General features: G+C 44.9%; 1 protein-coding gene across 3 annotated transcripts in view; it reads right to left on the reverse strand.

Moving 5' to 3' along the window:
• Nucleotides 1-19,763, reverse strand: part of dph6 (diphthamine biosynthesis 6) — an 89,805-nt gene that overhangs the window by 25,974 nt on the left and 44,068 nt on the right. For all 3 annotated transcript variants that reach the window (XM_035743187.2, XM_035743186.1, XM_035743188.2), the window contains 2 exons: nucleotides 19,257-19,386; nucleotides 18,748-18,934 (listed from right to left, as the gene is read on the reverse strand). In XM_035743187.2, the coding sequence (XP_035599080.1) occupies nucleotides 18,748-18,934; nucleotides 19,257-19,386 (317 nt within the window). The remainder of the gene's footprint in view (nucleotides 1-18,747; nucleotides 18,935-19,256; nucleotides 19,387-19,763) is intronic.

Here is a 19,763-nt window from a genome sequence, read left to right on the forward strand (position 1 = left end):
CGCATGGAGAGAGGGGGGAGGGGGGGGGGGTTAACGAGGGATCGGCTTGAGAGTGGAGGCAAAAGGGAAACGAATACTATTTACATAAAATTAACAGTTCAAAAGAATGAGTTCACACACCAATCAAACTTGTTAATTGACTGTCAATGGTGTGTCCCTGAATATACAACACAGCTACATTATTTATCTCCTGCACTGACAGGGAAGACAGTCCAATTTGCATGGGCGTCCTAAACGTGATCAACAAGCACAATGCCACATGCATTTTTAATAGGCCAGAGATGAGACTGTTAATATTCATAAGGGTCAAACAATAGCATATTACATTAAACTTCCTATAAACAAGTCAAGTATTTTTCAAACGGTAACCTTAAGAGTCTAAATGGCCCAGTGAGAAAAGGACACGCGGTATTAAATATTTCACAGTTAAATCAATAGTACGGTGTGTTCGTGGTGAATGGTATACCAAGCCTCCACTCCCTCTCACTGCAATTGCAGATATCCTGACCCTAAACGGGTAAAGGTACAACCTAGCTTATGTTTTTCAATCTGATATTTCAATTGTGTCCTGTCTTACTGAAAATGCATATTTAGTTATCGCGCAAGCCGAGTTTTGAATATTGTACCTCAGGGTTACAAAATCTATTAGTCTGGCTTAACACTAAATGTGTCTCAGACCTTATTTTCCCTACAAGCTACACAAACATCCTCTCTGTGAGACGTCGGAGGCCGCCGCGACACACGCTGCCTGCTTAGCATTAATTGAATCTGTGTTTTGGCTTCATGCTTTATCAACCTTTATTTCATGGCTTAAACACCATCATTTTTCAGAAACCCAATGACGTGTCAAAAGGTCACTGAGCCCCAAGGATCCAGACAGTAACACGTATGCAAATGCTGGAACACTGGAACACTAGAACCGGTTGCATGGATGAATCCATCCGCTCTCAAGCCTTCACTGCTTCTTGTAACACGCCTAGCGTGTCTGAGGCCTTCTTAATTGTCGTTTTAGTCAGAAACCTCCAAGGCGTGAACAGGCTTGGGTGCTAGGCTATATTTACATTGGTGTTGTAAAGTAACTCATTGGGCTCAATTCTGCTGAATGACTGTCTGACTCTGTGTCATTAGCAGGGCTGGGTATAGACCAACCAGACTGGGCCAGTGCAGGTAAAGTGACCTAGTATTAGACAAACAGTCAGGTTTTCTCCCTGGTCCAAGGACAGGGTGAGGGGGAACAGCTCCATGGCCTGCTTATCAGATATGCTCATTCACATCTCCCGTTGAGCCCTCGTGCGTAATTTAACTAAGGGAATGATAATACAAATGTACAAAATGAATCAAATGAATATGCTGTAACTTTTGGCTAACGCAGGAAGGAAACACGTAACACAAAATGAAAGGGGTAAACAGTGTATGACTAAATGCAGAATAATGGGAGTAGAAATTTGTAACAGAATTATGTTTGCTTCTGAATCTTTGAAGCATTGTTAACAGTGGGGCCCACAGTAAATGGGTAAATGTAGTACTTTGGACTGAAGGCAGGGGGGGATATCGAATGACTCAATCACTAGAACACTGGAGCAAGGCATGTCATAACACCTATCCAACTGTATTAGAACGAATCGCCCTTCTAAACCTCACAATCTCATAGTCTCTAAAGGAACATGCTTATTTCATGCCACAAAACTCTTCATCTATTTCCTGTATATTTAATTCCTTGAATATTTAAAGGTTGGCAAATAGTTGTAAATGTGCGAATCAAGGAAGAAGTTTATTCCACGCATTTAAGTGCATATATTATTTCTGCTTTTTGGATTTGATACGGAATAACTGTTTAATCCTTCCGCGGTGGATGTCAGTTTGTCAGGTCTGTGTGCTGTGATTCCATCTTCAACTGGCTTCAAGTCTGTGGGGCTCTTTCAGCATTAGTGCATTCAAAGCGCATCACGTCTCCGAATAAGAAATGATAAGAGATGGGCTCATGTTGTGTTACGCCCTGAGGAGATTCTGGGGCTTCTGACACCTCATTTATAGAAATATAACATGTTCAGGAGAACCAAAACCTTTCTCCCCTTCTCTTGTATCTTTCACCATCTTAGTCTCTCTTAATTAAGGCTTCTTCTGAAAGAAAACTAAATTGTTTTTTATTTTTTTATTTCCTCATTTTATTAATCCATGTCCCTTTTTTCAGTTTGTGCTCTAGTTTGAGCCTAACCCTTGTATGCTCAACTGTCACACAACATCAGTGTTACTTAAACGGCGACATAAATAGCCCGAACGAAACTCACAAAGGCAGGAAAACATGGGGGGATCTCTCAAGCATCCTCTCTGGTCCAGAATTGCATATGGAGACAAAAAAGACCTACGGACATATGTTCAAAATAGAATAGTTATTACCAGAACAAATATTTGAGAAAGAAAAGAATCAGGAATCGTGAAAAGACACTATAAAGACAAAACGTGACATTGGCCCCTCTCTCGCTTTCACTATGCCGTTTCCATTCTGCCTGCCTGTCTGCCCTCGACATGCCCGTTCCAGAGATGCCCGGGTGGAGAAGTAACACTGTCACGTCGGCTCTGGTCAACTTTATGCTGATTACTCGTCTGTCTGTAGCCTTCGTTGTGGAGTATTATCAAGGTCAGAAGGGACTGCTTTATGTTATTGTGGGAGACACCCTCCTCACGCACATCCACGCGCCACAACACAGGAGCAAATAAATAGATCATTTAGAATTTTAGAATTTGAACATTTCGGTTGACAAAAATACATATATTATAATTGACGTATTGCTGTGTTTTATCTTAAATTTACTTCAACCCAAATCATTTTTAAAATAAAATCTTAAATTAAAAAAAATCTTGTAAAATATAAAAAGTCAAACTGATAAAAGATACATGTTAACGAAGAGTGTGGTAGTCCAGACCATCAGAGTTGTGTGCTGAAGTGATAGAAGAGCATGTTTTCTTTTTGCGTCAAAGCAAAATGCCCTGGTGCCTTCAACTGTCCTGACCTCAGATTTTTTTGACAAATTGGTTGTGAGGCTTTTACGACTGATGCACATATCTCAAAAATCATTTCTGCCAAGCTTCTTCTATGACCTGCCCGTGGGACATGACAAGCTCCACGATGCGTCGCTCTATCAAACAGGATCATTCCAGGACAATGCAAATTATGACAAATTCCATCATCCCGCATTATGCGCTTTCCCGCTAATCTCCCTAATTCGAGAGAATCGGAAGGGTTTCGCTGTTTCAGCTGAGGGGCATGTTTGTCTGATTGAATGATGTTGAAACTGCAACCCTCAACCCCCGTTCATTCTCCCTTTCCAGCTGTGACCACCTCTTTCAGTCACACATTGTTTCTGTCTTTTACAGAGTGGCCCATGCAAGATTTATTTACCTTTTATTCACAGTCAAAATAAAAGACTAGATTGGTCAACTCCTAACCTGCGCACCTGAAATCAAGACTCAAATGTCATCTTATATCTGGAAAATCACTTGGATGATCTTATTTGGTCAATATCAGTCAGTTCTATGTATGTCATGTATGTGTGTGTTGTCGTTGTGTATTAGTGTGTGTGTGCGAGTGTGTGTGTGTGTGTGGGGCGGGATGACACAGTGAGTGATGTCCACTCTCTCTCCCCCGTGACTTGTGGTGACACGTGAGGCTGTCTCATTGGTAAAGGCGCTGGTCTGGAGAGGCAGAGGCCAGTCCTACCGCATCGCCTTGTCCAGCCATCATTTACTGTAGCAGATAGGGTCCAGCCACACCAAGGTTGCACTGAAGGACCTCTGCTTAAAGCGAGTGGACAACCTGCAGTACAGTAGACATCAATACAAATACAGGCAAGAGGAATACAAGACAAACAGGGAGAGGCAGAGAGAATGTCCCAGTGAGGATCGGTTGTGGTAGTTCCCTTTCCTTTCAAGAGATGGCAGTATGACTGCATGGAAAAGGCTGTGGTCGTAGGGGAATGTGGCTAAGTATTCTCACTGTTGGCCTACACTTTATACAGTGTGTTACTGACAGATATATTCTACCTCCTCTCAGATGTGTTATGGTCAACAACAAAATGTTTTTAACGATAAAAAATAAATCCCATACAAGTGAAGGAAAGGTGGATTAATTAAAGGTCAATGGAATGTCAGAAAGGAAATCATTTTCTGGAAATAATTTGAATGGTTTTTATGTTCAAAATGCTGTATCAATATTTCTTGCAGGTCAATTTCGGTGTCAAACTTGTTCCTCTATCCTTCTTGGCTTTATAGTATACATTTGACTGAATATTTAATTGAATAGATACTGTATCCACTAGATATACTATTTAGTATAGAAAATGTGAGTAATTTTTTATTTAAGCTGTTGATAATGTATAGAATAAAATATTGAACTACGAAGTTTCGACTTAAAAATCAAACAATTACTGTATAAAAAAAACATAAAGTACTACATTTGTACTTTTCTCTTTCCCCCTAAAAGCCCAAAAAGACCACTAACATTCTATAGTATGTGACAGATACTTACATAATAAATTCGACCATATCAATAATACATCTGGAAAAAGACGAACATGGCTATATGTCCACAGTAAAGCAGCGCTTGCTTAAAACAGGAAACTGTCTATAATTCATCCACAACACCTCTGTAAATGGCAATGGCTGTTGAAAAATGTGTGACCCAGGTTAAAAGTTACCGTGGCTTTGTACCGTACCCACCACCTCAATGTGAAATTCATGAAAAGGTGAGTGTCCAGAAGTAAAATGGGACATAAATGCTAACTTTTCCCTGTGCCATCAATAAATCACCTAAATAAATGAAGACAAAACTGCGATGCTCATCCACCGTCGTATGATGACGACGACCTAACAATCATTTTCCACCAGAAGCACTTACTGTCACTTTGAATATAGTACAAATATAAAATTAAATATAGCAGCAACACAGTCATAGAACGTCCAGAAATAACCAATACCACCAAAATATACAGTCTATAAAACAAACAGCGGTCTAAAGTCAGTTGTGGCATTCTGGAACTCACACACTAAGCAGTATATTAACCTCAAGGTGATGATTCTTGTTACTAGGGCACACTACTACTGTGCTCTTTCCGCTTATGTATGATGTATGCCTTTATCTCTCTGTCAGCACCTCTATTCAACTCTGTCTGCTGTCCTGTCTTCCTGTGTGCTTATATACAGTGTATTAGCTACATTCACAGTGTGTAGGCTAGTGCTGGGCTGTTCTTTGTTGTGGCTGATAACCTTTATTAGACTAGATTGTACTACTCAAGTAGCCTGCCTGCATTGTGCTGTGTGGAACTATGTACGCTAAGCCAGGTTGGTTTGTGTTTATTTTTTAACCATATAGATACTATACTGTATGTTGGCACCCACCTTGTAGTGAGTGTGCACCTGTCTACCAAACTCTAACCTTCAGAAGGAGCATTTTTCGTCTGTCTGTCTGTGTCTGTCTGTGTGTGTCTGTCTGTGTCTGTCTGTGTCTTTCTGTGTGTGTCTGTGTGTGTCTGTGTGTGTCTGTGTGTGTCTGTGTGTGTCTGTGTGTGTCTGTTCACTCCAGTCCTGACAGCTATGCCCACTCGTCTCTGCAGGGGGAATAAACACACCCGGGCATCACTGAATATAGTTGCTAGTTACCATAGTAATAGACTGGTCATACATCTCCCATTCCTCAGACAGTGATGAGACTGGACAGCTTGGCCGTTTTTCTTTTTATGTATGCCTTTGTTACTCTGCTATTTATACCACACAATAAAACAGAGCCACTCCCATTTAACAATGCTAAAAAAGGGGACAATATTCTCGTGGAATTTCATACCAAAGAAAAACAATGTTTGGAACAGTGTTTGTGATTGGATAGTAAAAATGGATTGATGGTTTTAATATGCATCTCTGGCTTTGACATTGTTACGTAGCATTAATCAAACATCTTTTGTGACATGGCTGGTCTATTCCCTAATGTCCTCCTTTAGACTGATCAACAGTGACAAAGCTAAGAGTACACAGACTCTCACGATGTATGACCAGTCTATTACTATGGTAACGAGCAACTATAGTGAACACACACACACACACACACACACACACACACACACACACACACACACACACACACACACACACACACACACACACACACACACACACACACACACACACACACACACACACACACACACACCTGCATATTCACTCACTCCTACAGACATTAAAGCCCTTAAATGAATCTGTCAAATCACATCCATACATCCTGAGTCCTGACAGCAAAATTATGTGTATTCATTTTCCTTTTTTCCCCTAATATTCATCCACTGAACTTTCTATTCAATTCAATGGAGTTAATAAGTAAATAGAGATCAGTAATTGTGTTCACTTCTCTAAGCCAATAACAAACACTAGACATGGTTTCACTGTCTGTACCAGGGGAGTGGGAAAAAGGCCAACCACTACAGAAGAGAAAGCATCTCTGATCTCCAGTGACTGGCTGGGCGTGTAAGGGTCACTGCACTGGGGCATGTGGCGAGAGTGTGTGTGTGCACATGTGTGTGGAGGTCTATGCCTCTGTTCATACAGTGTGTGTAGGTGTGTATGTGAGTGTGTGAGTGTGTGAGGTATATGTGTGTGGAGGTCTATGCCTCTGTTCATACAGTGTGTGTAGGTGTGTATGTGAGTGTGTGAGTGTGTGAGGTATATGTGTGTGGAGGTCTATGCCTCTGTTCATACAGTGTGTGTAGGTGTGTATGTGAGTGTGTGAGTGTGTGAGGTATGTGTGTGGAGGTCTATGCCTCTGTTCATGCAGTGTGTGTAGGTGTGTGTGTGTGTGTGAGTGTGGTATATGTGTGTGGAGGTCTATGCCTCTGTTCATACAGTGTGTGTAGGTGTGTGTGTGAGTGTGGTATATGTGTGTGGAGGTCTATGCCTCTGTTCATACAGTGTGTGTAGGTGTGTGTGTGTGAGTGTGGTATATGTGTGTGGAGGTCTATGCCTCTGTTCATACAGTGTGTGTAGGTGTGTGTGTGAGTGTGGTATATGTGTGTGCCTGCGATGGGGGTGGCTATCATGTCCCTCCTTTCTGCGGCTTGTTTACATGAACCAAGCCAGTCAGACACCAATAATACACGAAGAGTTGTTCATAGCCAATCAGGATCAGTTGTCAAGGCAGGACCCATTAATGAAGACCTGTGTGTGTGTGGGGCTGTTTCTGTTTCTGTGTGTGTCATGGGTAGAGAAAGGAGGGTGACAGTGGCCCAACACAGTGAGAGCCCAATGCACTGTGACAGATCCAGTCCTTCCCATGTCCTGGGCCGATATTAGCTAATATCAGCCTCCCAAACCACGTGGCCGAGGCAGGGCTGGAGTGGGCTAGGGTAGTGCTGCCTGCCTAACACAGCCTCTTCTTCCTGGAAATGACTGCTGCCACGGGCACTCAGCCTCTATGGGGTCACAGCAGGGAGAGGAGGAGTGTGTGTGTGATGGTGGGGGGGATAAATAATGACCCCATCTCAGTCCCACCCAGCCCTGCTACTATCCACTACCACCCCCCCACACCCCTTGTACAAATGCCTCCTCATCAGATCCTGTTCTGAAAAGCCAAATAAAGAATGAAAATAATATGCAAAATTGTCATTCTTTTCTGCTATCTAATGTTTTTCTCTCAATGATTCGGGTGTTTTTTTATGCACAAAATCAAAAGAATTGCTGAAACTGCATCAAAACCTCGCCAAGGCATTCATGCGTTCCTTTTCAGACATTTCAAATCTTTATCCGGAACGGAGCAGATGGAATGGCATCAAACACCTATAAACCACGTGTTCATGTATTTGATACCATTCCAGTGATTCCGCTCCAGTCATTACCACAAGCCCGTTCTCCACAATTAAGGTGCCACCAACCTCCTGTGTTGCACCTGCATATTGCCTTAACATGTTGGGTATTGACTGGGGAAAGCTGTGTACATTAGGTCGTGTTTACATCATTTGTCGCTCGCATTCCTTGAACTGAACAAACTCAATGCTAGCGAGCTAAAACAACCTGAGAAATGGACACCATACTTCACCTCAAACTATTTTAGCTGTCGGGCAGACGAACAGTGAGTACTGGACTGTCCACTTGTCTGAAATGTCATTACCAATTAATACTTTTTACCCAGACTTTTACACATTTTGGACATTTACTTTACTTTGTGGATAGAATGGGAATTTATTTTTGTTTCAGTGTGAAAATGGAACCGAAGGGGGCCTTGGGGATGCGTCTCCCACATGACCATGAGCCTGCTGTGACTTCTACAGCACTGTCCATGGGGTTCTGCTGTGACTTCTACAGCACTGTCCATGGGGTTCTGCTGTGACTTCTACAGCACTGTCCATGGGGTTCTGCTGTGACTTCTACAACACTGTCCATGGGGTTCTGCTGTGACTTCTACAACACTGTCCATGGGGTTCTGCTGTGACTTCTACAACACTGTCCATGGGGTTCTGCTGTGACTTCTACAGCACTGTCCATGGGGTTCTGCTGTGACTTCTACAGCACTGTCCATGGGGTTCTGCTGTGACTTCTACAACACTGTCCATGGGGTTCTGCTGTGACTTCTACAGCACTGTCCATGGGGTTCTGCTGTGACTTCTACAGCACTGTCCATGGGGTTCTGCTGTGACTTCTACAACACTGTCCATGGGGTTCTGCTGTGACTTCTACAGCACTGTCCATGGGGTTCTGCTGTGACTTCTACAGCACTGTCCATGGGGTTCTGCTGTGACTTCTACAGCACTGTCCATGGGGTTCTGCTGTGACTTCTACAACACTGTCCATGGGGTTCTGCTGTGACTTCTACAACACTGTCCATGGGGTTCTGCTGTGACTTCTACAGCACTGTCCATGGGGTTCTGCTGTGACTTCTACAGCACTGTCCATGGGGTTCTGCTGTGACTTCTACAGCACTGTCCATGGGGTTCTGCTGTGACTTCTACAACACTGTCCATGGGGTTCTGCTGTGACTTCTACAACACTGTCCATGGGGTTCTGCTGTGACTTCTACAACACTGTCCATGGGGTTCTGCTGTGACTTCTACAGCACTGTCCATGGGGTTCTGCTGTGACTTCTACAGCACTGTCCATGGGGTTCTGCTGTGACTTCTACAACACTGTCCATGGGGTTCTGCTGTGACTTCTACAACACTGTCCATGGGGTTCTGCTGTGACTTCTACAACACTGTCCATGGGGTTCTGCTGTGACTTCTACAACACTGTCCATGGGGTTCTGCTGTGACTTCTACAACACTGTCCATGGGGTTCTGCTGTGACTTCTACAACACTGTCCATGGGGTTCTGCTGTGACTTCTACAGCACTGTCCATGGGGTTCTGCTGTGACTTCTACAGCACTGTCCATGGGGTTCTGCTGTGACTTCTACAGCACTGTCCATGGGGTTCTGCTGTGACTTCTACAACACTGTCCATGGGGTTCTGCTGTGACTTCTACAACACTGTCCATGGGGTTCTGCTGTGACTTCTACAACACTGTCCATGGGGTTCTGCTGTGACTTCTACAACACTGTCCATGGGGTTCTGCTGTGACTTCTACACTGTCCATGGGGCTCTGCTGTGACTTCTACAACACTGTCCATGGGGTTCTGCTGTGACTTCTACAACACGGTCCATGGGGTTTTGCTGTGACTTCTACAACACTGTCCATGGGGTTCTGCTGTGACTTCTACAGCACTGTCCATGGGGTTCTGCTGTGACTTCTACAACACTGTCCATGGGGCTCTGCTGTGACTTCTACAACACTGTCCATGGGGTTCTGCTGTGACTTCTACAACACTGTCCATGGGGCTCTGCTGTGACTTCTACAACACTGTCCATGGGGCTCTGCTGTGACTTCTACAACACTGTCCGTGGGGTTCTGCTGTGACTTCTACACTGTCCATGGGGCTCTGCTGTGACTTCTACAACACTGTCCATGGGGCTCTGCTGTGACTTCTACAACACTGTCCATGGGGCTCTGCTGTGACTTCTACAACACTGTCCATGGGGCTCTGCTGTGACTTCTACAACACTGTCCATGGGGCTCTGCTGTGACTTCTACAACACTGTCCATGGGGCTCTGCTGTGACTTCTACAACACTGTCCATGGGGTTCTGCTGTGACTTCTACAACACTGTCCATGGGGTTCTGCTGTGACTTCTACAACACTGTCCATGGGGTTCTGCTGTGACTTCTACAACACTGTCCATGGGGTTCTGCTGTGACTTCTACAACACTGTCCATGGGGTTCTGCTGTGACTTCTACAACACTGTCCATGGGGCTCTGCTGTGACTTCTACAACACTGTCCATGGGGCTCTGCTGTGACTTCTACAACACTGTCCATGGGGTTCTCCTGTGACTTCTACAACACTGTCCATGGGGCTCTGCTGTGACTTCTACAACACTGTCCATGGGGTTCTGCTGTGACTTCTACAACACTGTCCATGGGGCTCTGCTGTGACTTCTACAACACTGTCCATGGGGTTCTGCTGTGACTTCTACAACACTGTCCATGGGGCTCTGCTGTGACTTCTACAACACTGTCCATGGGGCTCTGCTGTGACTTCTACAACACTGTCCATGGGGTTCTGCTGTGACTTCTACAACACTGTCCATGGGGTTCTGCTGTGACTTCTACAACACTGTCCATGGGGTTCTGCTGTGACTTCTACAACACTGTCCATGGGGCTCTGCTGTGACTTCTACAACACTGTCCATGGGGTTCTGCTGTGACTTCTACAACACTGTCCATGGGGCTCTGCTGTGACTTCTACAACACTGTCCATGGGGTTCTGCTGTGACTTCTACAACACTGTCCATGGGGCTCTGCTGTGACTTCTACAACACTGTCCATGGGGCTCTGCTGTGACTTCTACAACACTGTCCATGGGGCTCTGCTGTGACTTCTACAACACTGTCCATGGGGCTCTGCTGTGACTTCTACAACACTATCACCGAGAGGTTCACCAGACAAATTGACAAGTAAAGGTAGGGTTAAATGGAATTTAGCAATTTCATGTTAGGCTACTGTTTAAATCATAAGAATAGACAACATACCTTTGAATGCTTTTGATTTATCGATCTAGAATTTAGTTTTGATGAGACACTTTTTGACATTTTGAACTGCATTCAGTCATTTCGATCGTTGATATGGAAATTGAATTAGAACCTTGTTTATTAAATGTGTGTAATAATATTTCAGATAATAATATTATTATGTTTGTGTGGGTTTGTGTGCGCCATACATTGGAAGAATTGTAAATCCATTGTGAAAGGCTAAGCTTGTGTTTCAAATTATTCGGATACAATGTGGTCTTATAGCGCCACCCATCAGTTGTAACTGTGGATGCTACATCGGCCTATGGCTGAGCTGAGATGAGCAGTGTGTCATTTTATCAGATATGAAATTAAATATGCCACCATCGGAGGCTATCGCTTGCGTATCTTGGCTATATTGGTATTTATATTTGGTGCAAATTTCTGTTAACAGCATGTCAACATGTCACTCTGGTTGTTGAAGCTATCTGTTGGATGGTGAACTTCGACATCACCAAGGTTTATTTGTGAGTAAATCTGGCTTTGATAATAGCCGGTGCCTACCCAGCCACCAACCTCACTGCACGTCACTGCCTCACACACATACTCATCCATGCGCACACAAATATACACAGACGCCCAACCCCCGTCCTCTGATTCCACCACTGTCCTCATCACAGAGACCACGTCCAGTGCAGAGACCATGTGTCAGGGCAAATATCCGTCTCCTTAAATGGGCTTGTTTTAGGGAAGACGAGGGTAAGGAGGGGGTGGAGACCCTGTTGTTGTTCTCCACTTAAATCCACCAGACCCCCAAGTGCAGTGTGTGGTGGTTGTAATTTTAGCCAGCCAGCTACTGGGACAGGAGAGTTACCTCAGCCACTCTGGTGACTCAGAGGGACAGAGACGTACGGATGCTCAGTCACTCTGGTGACTCACAGAGGGACAGAGACGTACAGATGCTCGGTCACTCTGGTGACTCAGAGGGACAGAGACGTACGGATGCTCGGTCACTCTCACTAGGGGCCTACGTGTCCCATAATGTTTGTGTGTGAGCATGCGTGTTCATCTCTGTGTGTAACTGTCTGTTTTGAACCCAGTGTACTTGTCCTGTCACTCATCTATGAGAACCATGGCTAGTCATAGGTCAATCATTATTAGGCCAATGCCTGAACCTGTACTGGTGAGTCTGTGTGTAATACTAGGCTCTGGGGCATACCACCGACATGCCATTCAGGTAAGGCCTTATCGGGTATGAAAGGTGAGTGGTATGTTTGTCAAGCTCAAGTGTGTACAGTTGACCCCAACGTTTGGGCAAGATGAGTACGGTCTGAGTGAGTCCGTATAGACGTACACAGATGATGTTCAGAGACGAGACAAGAAGTTAGACCCGTTTGGGACTTCAACCACAACGGTCAGTCCAAAAAGCCATTGTGAATCACCACCTTCCAAAACAAAGTAACGTATTACTTTTTCTAGGACTCAAGATATTCAACTGAGGGAAAAAACGCAAACATATTTTGACGTACGTCAACTAATTCCAGCTCCAACACAAATCCATGTATAACATCCTCCAAGGAAACTGTGGCCACTGACTGAACGAAAAGAAAAGTACCCTCATCTTCAATCTCTCGGCTGATCAAACCCTTCTAGCTGCAAAGCTCATTTTTCATCAGCTCAATTACTCGACAACTGTTTCGCTCTCTCCCCCTCCTTTTCCCCTTGCCTCCTCCTCCTCCTCCTCCTCCGTTCTCCTCCTCGGTTGGAAGTGATCATTTGTTCTTTTATTAGAGCTGATAACATCCCCTGCATTGTCTGCCAGCGCTCGTTGGAGAGCCGCCCCTACTGTTCTAGCCTCCAGCGCTACTCCGTATTATTGGTGCATTATTTCACCCATGCCCTGCTCTTTTATCAAGCGCTTTCGAAGTAATGTTAATAGACTCGAAAATGTTGACATTTATGAAGTATAGGCCGTGTTTATGAAGAAATCCATAAAGTATGACAGGGAGGCGAGGTGAAAGCGGGTGTTTTAGTATATTATGGAAAAGGGGAGAGCCGTTAGGGGCCCTGAAAGAGGCCTCCGCAAAGAGCGCACATTTTTTAAGGGATTATTTTTGTTGTGTTAAAAATGAAGTTAAACGTTCAAATTAATCAGTATATACTGTGCATCTGTCCACGCACGCACGCACGCACGCACGCACGCAAACACGCACGCACGCACGCACGCACGCACGCACGCACGCACGCACGCACGCACGCACGCACGCACGCACGCACGCACGCACGCACGCACGCACGCACGCACGCACGCACGCACGCACGCACGCACGCACGCACGCACGCACGCACGCACGCACGCACGCACGCACGCACGCACGCACGCACGCACGCACGCACGCACGCACGCACGCACGCACGCACGCACGCACGCACGCACGCACGCACGCACGCACGCACGCACGCGCACGCACGCACGCACGCACGCACGCACGCACGCACGCACGCACGCGCACGCACGCACGCACGCACGCACGCACGCACGCACGCACGCACGCACGCACGCACACACACACACACACACACACACACACACACACACACACACACACACGTCTGACTTGCATAGATCTTTCTGGCCCCCTGAAGCTAGATGCCTCCTTTTTAGAGTAGCTAATTACCCTCCTGTGGTAATTTAGGTGCATGTTGCCTCCACTGGCTGGCGGACTGGGTGAGGGGGGTGAGGGAGGGAGGGGTGACGGAAGAGAAGGGCGGGGGGGACAATGAGGTGTGGAAGTAAGCTCTTTATTGCTGTGAAATATTCAGAGGAAGAACAACTTGCCATAAAACAAAGCACTTAGCTTAATATTGGCTATTGATCAAAAGCTAAGCTTTCTTTTTTCTCCCTCTCCCAACCTGAAACTCAGTCAGTCAGTCAGTCATTGGCTCCCTAATCTATTGGCTCCCTAATCATCAATCAGAGAACCCTCACATATAGTGCTTCATCTTTATATGAGAGGAGGGAATCCCTCCCTATGTTCTCTTCAGATAGAACCAGAGAGAGGACAGACAGGCCTACGTGGGAGATTCTGCCTAACTTGACCTGTGAACTTCCCCAACAAGAGGGTCAGCCTCAGCTCAGCTCATTGTTTTAACACATGTAGCCTCCCTTAAGAAGATTATTCAAATTCTACGGCCCACCACGCTTCTGCTCCTCCCTTTGACGCTAAGCGCCAACGTCAGGTCCACTTTCCCCTCCATGCTTCCGAGTCCACTTTCACAATTTTCAAAATCCAATGCAAATCCTATTGCAGGCTTGCGAGAGGCTTCCGCAATATTGAATGTCACTCACAATTAGGGGAGTGAAGGAAGGGTGAGCGGTGAGCAGAGCGTTGGCCTGGCAACCTGAAGCTAACCCCGCTAGCTCCCCAAACGCTCTTCTACAATTTGATCAGTGAATATCATTACCCCACCAAATATCCCAGGGGTGCTCCATTTACCTTAACACAGGAAAGAGGATATCTTTAACAACCATTCAACTGATGCTGCTGCTGCAGCTCAGGAGTAAATCTGGCACCACTGTGTTTGTGCCTGTAATGCTGCTCCAAAGGGATTGTGATTGTGGGGAATAGAATGGGCAGCACTAAATCGAATAGGTGTGAATAAAATTTGGTTGAATGCATTCAGTTGTGCAACTGACTAGGTATCCCCTTTCCTTTCCAATTCCATTTGGGACTCCTGCTGTTAACTAGCATGCTGGTTAATGAAGGGTCAATTTTCTCCGTCTGGCAACCCGCAAGCTTAATCATCTGTTATGAGTACAAATGGGTTTTTCTTTACAAAGACGTGGATGCTACAGAATATGGGACTTTTTCCTATTATTATTATGATAATGGGACAGTGTGGTTGTGGAAGCCGAGTGATACTGAGTGACTTGACTCACCAACGGAGTAATATCTGTTTTTATGACAGTTTTAAGAAAGTTTTCCTGGCATAACTTGATGGTTGTTGTAGATACCATGGGTGGTTTCAAAAGCTGAAACCGTAGACGTTTCCTTTGATATATTCTTTATTAAAGCTGTGCTCTTTTTTACACCAGTGATTGATGCGCTACAACAGGGGCATTTTGGATCATTCAATTATGCAAATAATGTAGACAAAGCATGAGTCTGGAGAGAATTCACATTAAATCACTGATAAACATCAAAATACCAAAACAGGAACAAATTGGTTGGAAGAGGAACTCTGATCTCTGGTATTGTATCTTAAGGCAGAGCAGTGACCACAATCAAATGTGTCACCCCTGCAGAAAAACCCTCATTACCTATATCACTGCCAATAATATGTAAACATGACCTCCAAGCAGAAACTAATCAAGGGTGTAACAGAAAACGCATAAACAAACCACAAATGAAATGACTGTCCCTTCTTTGTGAGCCTCCCGGTTGATTTCACCTTAACGATGGTGACCAAAACACACCCAAAGGGCCTGCCGCGACGGCATCATAAAGGTTAACATATTCTGTACATCAGCAGCGCAGATAGGGATCTGTCAGATTGCCAGATGATATCAACAGTTAGTCTGAGATTAGGGAGAGAGAAAGTGGAGCAGACAGACAGACAGACAGACAGAGCGGTCCAACATCTATCACACGCCACCACGTCAAGCGTTTCCTCCCATGACACGCTCTGGTCTACCACCAGTCCTGCTCCCAGTCCTAGTCAGATCTAGCATGCCCAGTGTGCCAGGCCTGTCAGGAGCCATGTGCTGTCCCTCACACTGGCCACTTTAGCATTCTGCCATATTCAGCCTACTGTCATTGTCAGTTAAAACCCTCAATCTGGCCATTTCAGCCTACTGCCTTATTCAGTGGGTCTCAACAGCCACATGGAAGCGATTTAACAACAGGCCCAAAACTTCAAACAATAGACTTCACCAAACAACGTATTTCCATAAAGCAAGACAATGCAATCACTCCTAAATTAAACTTGAATAATTTCTCTCTGTGTGACTGTTACATCAAACTGACAACTTCTTCAGGGGAAATAATTAAGACCACAGAATATTTAATATAATTTGAGCTGTTCTTCCCCTCCCCCTTTCTTTAATAGGATCCCACTCATTATCTCCTAAAGTGGGATAGAGGGGGGTTGAGGGAGGTGGTTTTGGTCTCAGACTGCCTCTCCTCTGTCAGTCTAAAGTGCATTCAAAAGTATTCAGACCGCTTCTCTTTTTCCCCATTTTGTTACGTTACACCCTTATTCTAAAATGGATTTAAAAAAAGAAGAATTCTCCTCAATCTACACACAATACCCCTACACTCTTCTTGTACTGACTGCACTGTTGGTTAAGGGCTTGTAAGTAAGCATTTCACATTAAGGTCTACACTTGCTGAATTTGGCGCATGTGACAAATTAAGTTTGATTTGATTTGAATGACAAGTAAAAAAAAGTTTAGACATATTTGCAAATGTATTAAAAATCCTTGATGAAAACCTGCTCTAGAGCACTTAGGACCTCAGACTGGGGAACCTCAGACTGTTCACCTTCCAACAGGACAACCCTGAGCACACAGCCAAGACAACGCAGGAGTGGCTTCGGGACAAGTCTCAATTTCCTTGAGTGGCCCAGCCAGAGCCCAGATTTGAATCTGATCGAACATCTCTGGAGAGACCTGAAAATAGATATGCAGTGACGGTCCCCATCCAACCTGACAGAGTTTGAAAGTATCTGCAGAGAAGAATGGCAGAAACTCCCCAAATTCAGGTGTGCCAAGCTTGTAGCATCATTCCCAAGAAGACTTGAGGCTGTAATCACTGCCAAAGGTGTTTCAACAAATTATTGAGTAAAGGGTCTGAATACTTATGTAAATGTGATATTGAAGTTTTCATTTTATATTTAAACATTTTTTAAAACTGTTTTGCTTTGTCATTATGGGGTATTGTGTGTAGATTGATGAGGGGAACACAACTATTTAATCAATTTCAGAATAAGGCTGTAACGTAACAAAATGTGTACAAAGTCAAGGGGTCTGAATACTTTCCGAAAGCACTATATATTGTTGACGCGACCCCAATGCTAGGCTATATTGTCACGGCAACAATCGCCACCACGGCGACAGCAGATTCTCATTAAGGCGTGAGTTGTGGGGGAACACATCTGCATGCTCATAGCGAGGGCCTAATTGTACCAATATGTAAAATTCTCCCCCTAAAACACAGTGATGTTGCATCACATCCGGCCGTAATTGGGAGTCCCATAGGGCGGCGCACAATTGGCCCAGCGTCGTCCGGGTTTGGCTGGGGTAGGCCGTCATTGTAAATAAGAATTTGTTCTTAACTGACTTGCCGAGTTAAATAAACGTTAAATTTAAATAAATACAAATGTTGTTCATATATTTGTGTTCTATTTGAACCAGTATAGCATGGCGGTAGAGTCAGCAGGCTGAGAGACAAGCTAAAGTCTTTGGGATCATTCTACAGAGTTCAGTGCAAACAAATCCGATTTCATTGTTTTCTGGGGAAATTGCTTTGGATTTTGAATGATCAGGAATAATCACATGAAGAGAGACAACTGCTTCTGTTGTTTAAAGGCGAAACGACATGTAACTGTTAGTTTGTATGTCACTAAGGGTCTACGGTACAAGCGTAGGCTCTGAGCGTAGTATTAGAGTAGGATAAAAGAATACACATCCTGCACTACATGCTTATCCAAGGCTCATTTAACAATCTGAGGCTTGAATTATTCATGTCAATAATAACAGCTATAACTTTATTGATCCCCTAAAATGTCTGAACCTTCTTATCCATCTATGAGATCAACAACAGTGTGCACAGCATGATATCATTACTCTGTAAGTTATCCCCAACACTCAACGGTTCTACCTCAACCATCCATCCATACACACGTGTTCTTACTCATCGGAGGTTTTGGATGGGAGATCAAGGTCGTTGTGGATGAGATGGACACTTTCCTTGTTGACAGTAACTTGACAAGTGTAATCCCCAGTACAGAGTGGGGTAAACAGACAGCACCAGCCGCCCACGCAACCACGGATACACTCACTTCCTGTGTTCTCTCCTGTTGAGCTGAGTCGGTGTGTTTAAACAATAAGAAAAAAACCTTCCATCCTACAAACTTCACACACGAATGCGGATGTAGATAGACACGCGTATACACACACCCACATACACAAGGCTACATTCTCCAAACTTTACAAAAGTGCAGACAAATACACACTCTCAGACTACAAACTTCAGTGAAATCACAGCTTTGTATCCTAGTCGGATTTCAAAGGCTATGTATTTGTTTCTAGTTCCTCGTCAGACTCAAACAACAAAGTTGTAGCTAGTTATAATGATCCCTGGAATGATCAACCATTCTTATCGATTTGTCTTTCACTGAGAGTTCTCTATGCACCACTCTGCTCCTTGTAAGCCCCTAGAAACAAAAGACTGTCTTTCCCCATCTAGCCACTTAGCCATCAGTCTCCCCCCTAACCTCTTGATGCTTGTTAGTCCCCAGTATAAATCTAAAGAGGCACACATATATCCCCAAACCAACCACCACACCCCCTCTATGTTTCTACTAAGTTCCTTGGAATCTAAAAGACCCAACCCAGCCATCCATCCCACCACCCTCCCCTCCATCTCCCCTCCCGTAGGGGTCTCTTACCCTGAGGGCCTGGCTATAGGGCCCGATGTTGGCGGGAGCCCAGTGGGACAGGCTCTGGACATGAAGAGCCTCTCTGTGGTGAAAGGTAGCCTCCTGCTGGGCCTCCTGTGGCTCCGGGGGCCAGTCGTGGAGCAGACAGTCCATTTGGAGGAGCTGACCGGCAGGGAGAGGTGCCTGGACACACACCCTTGAGAGGTCGAGGGAGGGATAAAGATGAGGGGAGGACATGAATGAACAGAGCCTGATGATATGACCTGTATACTCATCAACTGTTTACTGATAGTGAAGAATTTAGTGAGGATATGTGATTGTCTCTGGTTTTTGGTTGAGGGGTCAGTCTAAGGGTGCTAAATAGTCTGTATGCTCTTCTCCTTATCCCCGGTCCATCATCTACTCTGATCTAAGAACGCAGGAAAGGTGTGTGTAAATAACATTAATACGAGGTAGGAGACAGGGAGGGGAAACCTCTCTAGACAATATAGAGGCAGCCTACTGGTCCATTATGGTACCTGGCAGGGGGGTTTGCGCCAAAGTGGGTGGTGTAGACTTTGTTGAGTGAAATGAAGTCCTCCATGTTCCTCACATACAGGTGAACCAGGACAATATGCTTCAGCTGCCAGCCTCTCCTCTCCAGCTCCGCTACACAGGACAAAGACACCGATTACAGATACACACACAAATATGTGTCATTGTAGGAAGAACACAACCTGTTTAGGTTGCTAAATGATTGTGGTGATACTTGGGAATGCACATTGAGCTATGTTTACCTTGACATAGTTCTGAGAGTCATGTTTTTGTTTCATCCCATGCATTGTACACATCTCCCTTAAAGAGCACAGGGAAGGCAGGGGGCTTGAAGCAAGGCCTTTCTCCCCCTTATAATATGATTTGGCATCAAGTTTGTTTTCCTTTGCCGACGCTGGCATCTCAGAGTACTTCACACACTTCGCCCTCATACAAAGAGGTTCTCCATTAAATATTAACTCCTTTAATATTGTCTCTGCGCTCTGAAGGCT

Source organism: Oncorhynchus keta, chromosome 29 (assembly GCF_023373465.1).
Source record: "Oncorhynchus keta strain PuntledgeMale-10-30-2019 chromosome 29, Oket_V2, whole genome shotgun sequence".
Classification (NCBI taxonomy): domain Eukaryota; kingdom Metazoa; phylum Chordata; class Actinopteri; order Salmoniformes; family Salmonidae; genus Oncorhynchus; species Oncorhynchus keta.